The 7,011-nt window shown below is 38.7% G+C and overlaps 1 protein-coding gene across 1 annotated transcript in view; it reads left to right on the top strand.

Moving 5' to 3' along the window:
• Positions 1-5,248, top strand: part of LOC126185920 (zygotic DNA replication licensing factor mcm3) — a 114,529-nt gene extending 109,281 nt beyond the window's left edge. Inside the window, exon 16 of the mRNA XM_049928168.1 lies at positions 1,830-5,248. Within this exon, the coding sequence (XP_049784125.1) occupies positions 1,830-2,028 (199 nt within the window). The 3' untranslated portion in view covers positions 2,029-5,248. The remainder of the gene's footprint in view (positions 1-1,829) is intronic.
• Positions 5,249-7,011: the final 1,763 nt, after the last annotated feature.

Raw genomic sequence — 7,011 nt, forward strand, 5'->3', positions numbered from 1 at the left:
TTAGGCCATTGGCTGTGCCCAATTTTGCCATCTCCATGACTTTATCTCTCAGCACAATAATTCAAGACCTGTGCTATCCTGACAAATGTTGACATTGAAGGTATTCAGCTGATGCACTGATCAGTACATTCTCCAGATTTCTCATCCATTGAAACCACACCACCAGCCACTAAAATTGAAGTAGTATTGTATTATATACCCCTATGTCCACCTGGTCTAGTCATTGCTGCTGCCAGGAGGTGGTAACTCCATGTACTAAATTTCATACCCCCAAACTGCCAACAAATGTAACCAAGTATTCTTTTGCTGTATTACTTATACGTTATAAATAAAATATTGTACCCGGTGTTGCATTTAGTATACTTTACAGAAGTTGCCTGCAGGTAGCTGCTTCTGCTAGTTAACTACACTTAATTGTGCTTCCTAAAGGCTCTTTCATAATGTGTTTATAGAACATGATGCGTAATTAAGTGAATAACCTTCCCAACCATTTCCTCCCTAAGGGAGGACTATAAAAGTTCCAAAAGCTTTTATCTCCTTCAAATATTTATAATAGAAGGCATTTTGAATGTATTCTCCTGAAGTTAAGTATTGGCCAGTCATTCTGTTTCATTGCAATTTTACTGTCTTGCTATTTGAATTCACCTTTTGATGGTATTAACGAACATTAATAACAAGTTGTACATCAAATAAGAGAAAGAAAACTACTCACCTCTAGTGCATTGATGTGTGGAGTACAGTAACACAACAGAAAACAGCATTCACGCTAGCTTTCGAGCACTAGCAGTAGTATCCACTTTGACACACACAATCGCATATCACCCAAATGCACACTCTCATGGCCATGGAAAAGTATTATTTTTGCACAATAAGTGAAAAATTCTGTTCCTGGTGTTGCTTTTAGTGTACTTTACAGAAGACGCTTCTTTACCAAATTGTTTTAGCTGCAGATGTTTCATGTGATTTGAGAAGTTATACTTTTTTTATTTTTTTTTTTTTATTTAGCCCATTGGCTGTAATCAGTTTGTCCAGATACCAGGTATTCATTTATGGAGCCATATCTAGTGTTCAGGGTGGCTGTATTCCCCTTGATATTTGACATGTAGTTTGTGCTTTATCGTCAAGTGGTAAAGTTAATGCTTGAAAATGAAAATGGAAAGGTTGTTGGATTGAATTAGTCAGGCCCTGGAATATTTTAGTTTGGCTTCACCTCTCGGTGATATGTGGTTCGGATTCAATGTTAAACTGTGGAGTAAGTTAGGGGCAGGCATGTCGCCAAAGTGGCACTGAAGACTTGAACCATGGCATTAAGCCACATGGAATTTTTATTATATTATATTATATTGTATTTGACATTGATTGTTTTTCTCCCCTCTCCCAAAAAACATTTGCAAGCCAATTTGTTCTCTACTTGTAAACATAATAAACAGCCATTAGTTGCAAAACAGAAGGTTCATTTAAACCCCTTGACCACAGTTTCAATGTTTATAAAAATGTATCACACACACACACACACACACACACACACACACACACACCACACATCACACATCACATTGCTAATACTTGTGTGTGTAATATCTCAGCACATTAGCAACAAGCTCAGGTTATCGTCATTTACTTCTGAAGGAGATGCTTTACAAAAATGTTGAAACCATGGTCAAGGGGTTTAAATAAACCTTCAGTTTGCAGTGGATTGGCAGTTTATTAATTTTACAAGTAGATTTCATCCTATGGTAGCTGTCCCAGTCAAGTACGAAGTTTTAAAATACCACTTCTGTTAATTATGTAATTCCATGGTATTTAACGTACTGTATTTTTTATTTCAGGTTCAAATGTTTCAAAGCGAGCTTGGCAAAGGTGTTTAGAGAAGCTCGGACACATTCATTATCGGTGGCCAGAGTGACGGAGTTTGCGAACAGTGAGCAGAGCACACCATATTCTCAAGAAGAAATTAGTGCAGCAATGGATAAACTCTCAGAAGCAAACCATATTATGGTTGCAGATGACTTGGTACTTCTTATCTAGAGAAAATAAAAAACAACAATTTTAGTTCTGAACTGAGAGATTGTGCACACGCGGGCGCGCGTGTGTGTGTCACGTGGGGAGCACTTAGATTACCGTATTAAAAATTTGAATTGGGCTTTGTATCACACAGTGTGACTTTTATCAGAAACTGAAACAAATTGTGAAATTTATTTATGAGTGATAACAGCAGTAGAAAGGAAGATAATGAATAAAGAAGGATAGTGAAGCAAAAATATGAAAGGCGAGGTGGAAACAAGATTCTGGAACCATAATGAAGGAAACTAACTCCTTCGTCAATATGGAAGAAAAAAGTTTTTAATGTAATCATTGCTTCATTTTATGTGTTAGTACTTAATGGTACATGACAAGTATCTGATTGGTATTTTGATGAACTTACCATCTCTTTGATAATATAAATATATGTTAGAGCTCTATGCTTTTACCTTCAATATTCTGTCACTCAAACAATAAACAATTAATATGCCTTCAAACCTATCATCTTATTTTGTAACACATTTCGTGTTAGTCAAGTGGATGAAACAAGTGAAATAAACTGGAAATCGTGTAGGTAGTCCACTGACAATGGTGCTAATGGTAGGCATATGAAATTTGTTCATCTTAGTATCCTATGAAGATACGATGGAATTGTAGCCTTCACAGAAGTTGTTATGTTTAAGAGCAGTGTGAGATGGATTCAGTTGCCGTGACATTTTCGGTGTCTGAATCCAAGCATTGTGTCATTTATGTTCTGCTGGGTTGTGTTATCTACCAACCAACCAAATCATTTGTATTATCATAAACTGAATGTCACAGAACTTTCATCTGTGCAGACCTTTCTGTCATGAGTTGCCCATATATACACTGTCTGTTCACATTAATGTGGCCACCTATATTATACCTAAATAGCCAATTGTTGTAGTCCAGAATGCTGAGAGATGTGCTGGAAGTGTCAGTGAGGTTCTGGAAGGTACCGACATGGAAATGGAGGTATGTGGACTCTGCTGCTATGATCAGCTGTGATAGGTTTCTCCCTTGAGGGTTCATAGCATGAACAGCCTGATCAAGGTTGTCCCACAGATTTTCGACTGTTTTTAAATCCAGGAGTTTCTAAACTCGTCTTATGAAGCACACACACTTTGAGCTGTGCAACATGTTGCATTATCCAGCTGGTAAATGCCATTTTGCTGAGGAAAAACACACTGTATGCAGGGGTGGACATGGTTTCCAAGGATAGATGCATATCTGTGTTGATCCATAGTGCCCTCCATCCAAGAATGCCATGAAAACATTTCCCAAACCATAACGCTCCCTCCTCCTTGGACCCTTCCAACATATGTTGCAGGGTGTTCGCTTTCAGACATATGCCAGTGGAGCATAAAATTTGATTCATCTGGAAAGGCCGCCTGTTGTCATTCAGACGTCCAGTTGCAGCCTTTGTCACTGATGAACAGCAGTCAGCATGGTTGCATGAACCAGGCACTTGCTACAGAGGCCCATATGCAGCAACATATTCTGAAGAGTCATTGACTAAGCCCCCTTAGCTCACCTGGGCGGAGTCAGTTGCACGTCTACTAACACACATGCACATGCACACGCACGCGCGCACACACACACACACACACACACACACACACACACACACACACACGCACACACTAGTCAGTCACCCCTGTCGTCTATGGGCCACTGGTGCTTCAGCACCAGTTTTGCCATGCATGGTACACATTAACTATGGTGATACGCGAACAGTTTACAAACTTGGGCATTTCAGAAATGCTATCACCCTTGGCCAATGAGTATGCCCTTTGAATGTCAGATAATAAACACCATTTCTGCATTACAGCAAGGACTGCACTGTTTTCCGTGTCCCACTGACACGCTTAACATACCCTCCATTGCCAGGGCTGCCACCTCCATCTTTGAGTGGTTACTACATGTTGATGCCTAACATAAGTGGTGGTCACTTTAATGTGACAGGGTTTTATATAAAAGCCTTCAGCACACAGTACTTTTTTGAAAGGACATCTCTCAAAAAAAGAAGCCCTTTTCTCTCTAAGTACATCCTCTGGTAAAAGTACTGATTAAGGAAAATAACCACAAACTGTATTTTCTTTTAGCATCATTCCTTCACCACTGTACCATAATTTGTGTATGTGTGTTGTTGATGAAACAGGCCAGAAGTATTCAATTATCCAGGTTACACAAGTAAGACAAGGACTTCCCATTAACATATAAAGAAGAAAACAGTTGGTCATCGTGACTTTTAATTAGTCACTAGCCCACTTGCAAGAAATATTCATTGTTCACTTCTGAGCTGACAGTTACAGTGAATGTACACAGAAAATAGCCTTAGCATCTTCTGTTTTCAGGAGAGCATTGCAATACAGCACATTGATTTCATTAAGTTCCTCCCCAGCAGTCATATTCCTCAGGCTCTTACCTGTCTTTTATTGCTATAGCTTTGTGTAGCTATATTTCTCATTGCTTCTATTTTATGCCCATGACCATTATCTTGTTGCTAAGAATTAATTTCTTAACCACTTGCTTGGATTTCATATGCTATGTGCTACTGTAACCTTCCTATACATCTCGAGTCAATTTCGTGAATAGCTTGGTTCTTCCCTACACGTTTTCTGTTTGCTTTCTCACCAGCTAACTGAAAAACGAACCTGTGATTCAGAAAGGTTAAATTTGATATCCATCTTGTTTTCAATTTCATCACCCTGTCTGTGTATAATAGTGAACAAATATTTGAATTATACATCCTCATTCATTTAAAGTTTCATCAAATACCAATTTGAGCATGGCTGTTGAAAAGCCACTGCAGTTAGAGTTGTCATTTCATTGAAGTAGCAGTGACAACTTTCTTCGCTGAAATGAGAGAAAAACAGTAAAGGAGGAGGTAACGTTGAATATTCAGAAGGTAGATGTATAGGTGAAACTTGTAAGAAAAGAGTGTAAATCCAAGGGATTAATCAGACTCATAAGGCACAATTACAGCCTGTTCTCTCTCTCAGAAGCAATTACTGAAAATAACTATGTATCGTCAGTATGTAATGAATGTTTTGTTTGGGTGGCACTCATGTATGTCTCGTAAAATATATCTGTATAGCCATTCTGGCAGTGAAACAAATCCTCATTTTTAAATTCTTTTTTGGAATATTGGATCACTATTTTAAGTTAAAATTATAAAAATAAAGAACATGTTGATGACTTGACAGTTTGGAATGTTTTTAGTGAACAGGTGCATGCACCAAAACTCTTACTTCACTTTCTTGTACAGCAAACTGAATGTGTTGCAGATATATGTACATGACTTAACATGTATATGGTAATTACAGTTAAAAGAAAGTCATTCAGTGCAGGCTTTTTGTGCAGCATTTCCAATGGAGGAACGATTTAATTCTAATTTCAGAATTTATCTTTCAGCTTTTGGAGTTATGAGATAGTGGCCTTTCCTCATTTGGAAAATTCCAGAGAGGAAAATTTGAAATTCCAACATAGAAAGCTTACTGTATACTAAAATGTAAAGCTTCAGCAAACCGAAGTTTGGTTTGAATACTGCTATGCTTTACGACAGGATTTGGCCACGACATGCCGAACTCCATGCAGCAGTGTGTGTGGGCTGCGAGCAGGTCGAGGCCCATCCTGCCACTCGGTCCTTCTCCGAATTACCCGGAACTGCAATATTTCATTTAGCATTGCAGATAGGCATTTTTCGATTGTAACAATTCTGCTGAAATCAGAGTTGTCAGCACTGTTTACCCTTCACTATTTGTTTGTGATATGAAGGAAATTCGCAGGCCTAGAGGCTGTCTGCAGAAAAGTCTTGCACTTTGTCGTCACAATCCTCTAAAATGAATGGAAATGATAGAAGAGGGGGATGAGAATTCTTAATTTGCATGAGCAACAGGTACTGCTTATTTGCTATGAAACAACATAGTACCATGCAAAAAAATTTGGATTTTTAGATGACAATGCAATAGCAAAAACTTACAAAGGTCGACAGACATGATTAATTTGTGGTTAGCTTCTGAGAGTTAATGATTTATTTCCGCATAATGCAGTACATTAATACTTGCATTTGTAGGATTCTCTTCCATAATACATGAAGCAAGGAATACTAAATGAGCTGAAAAATCAAAGAGTAACACAACAAACAGAATTGTAGATGTAACGGAATATTTATACACACTGCACTGGTGGTCTGATGCTCTACATGTCTCGCAACAACCACCCCCCACCACCCCTAGTGTCAATGGTATCTGAGGTTTAATCAGTCATGACATCCAGCACACATCACTGTTTTCTAGAAACCAAGTATTTTATTATTGAATTCAGTGGTACCAGCTTTTCATAGGGAACATCACTCTGTGTCACTTTCTTCGTTACAGTGCCTGTTGGCTGTCACATCTCTTGGACATGTGTAATTTCAGGTACTGCATCTTTATCTCTGGCATTTGTGGGGACAGCTGTCCTCATTGCATCTTGTTTACAGTAGAAGGCAGTTTAGAGTCTTCAATGGATATGGTGCTAGCTCTTAGGAGTCACTGGCTGGATTTCTCAGATGTGAGATAGTATCGGGTGACAAACTGTGATGCATCAACTGCATCATCAGTCACATTATGCATACACTCCCCTGGTAGGTGCAACATTTGTTTGTACACTAATTCAGCTGCTGCAACATTCAGGTAATTCTTAAATTATGTACAGAGACCAAGGAGCACAATGAGTGTCTACATCAAGTTTTGTGTAGTGTGACGCCAAAGGGCTGACTCCAATGGGCAATGCAGGTGTTTTACTATTCCGTTTGCTGCCAGAAGATAAGCACGGGTACGAATGTGTTCAGTGCCAGACAAACTGGCCAACACTTTGAAAAGGTAAGCCTCAAATTGGTGTCATTGATATCATTGATCTGGTGTAATGCATACTGTTATCCTTTTACGAAAAAATGTCTGTGTTCCCACCTGTTCTGTACTGTCT

This window comes from Schistocerca cancellata, chromosome 1, assembly GCF_023864275.1.
Source record: "Schistocerca cancellata isolate TAMUIC-IGC-003103 chromosome 1, iqSchCanc2.1, whole genome shotgun sequence".
NCBI classification, from domain to species: Eukaryota; Metazoa; Arthropoda; class Insecta; order Orthoptera; family Acrididae; genus Schistocerca; species Schistocerca cancellata.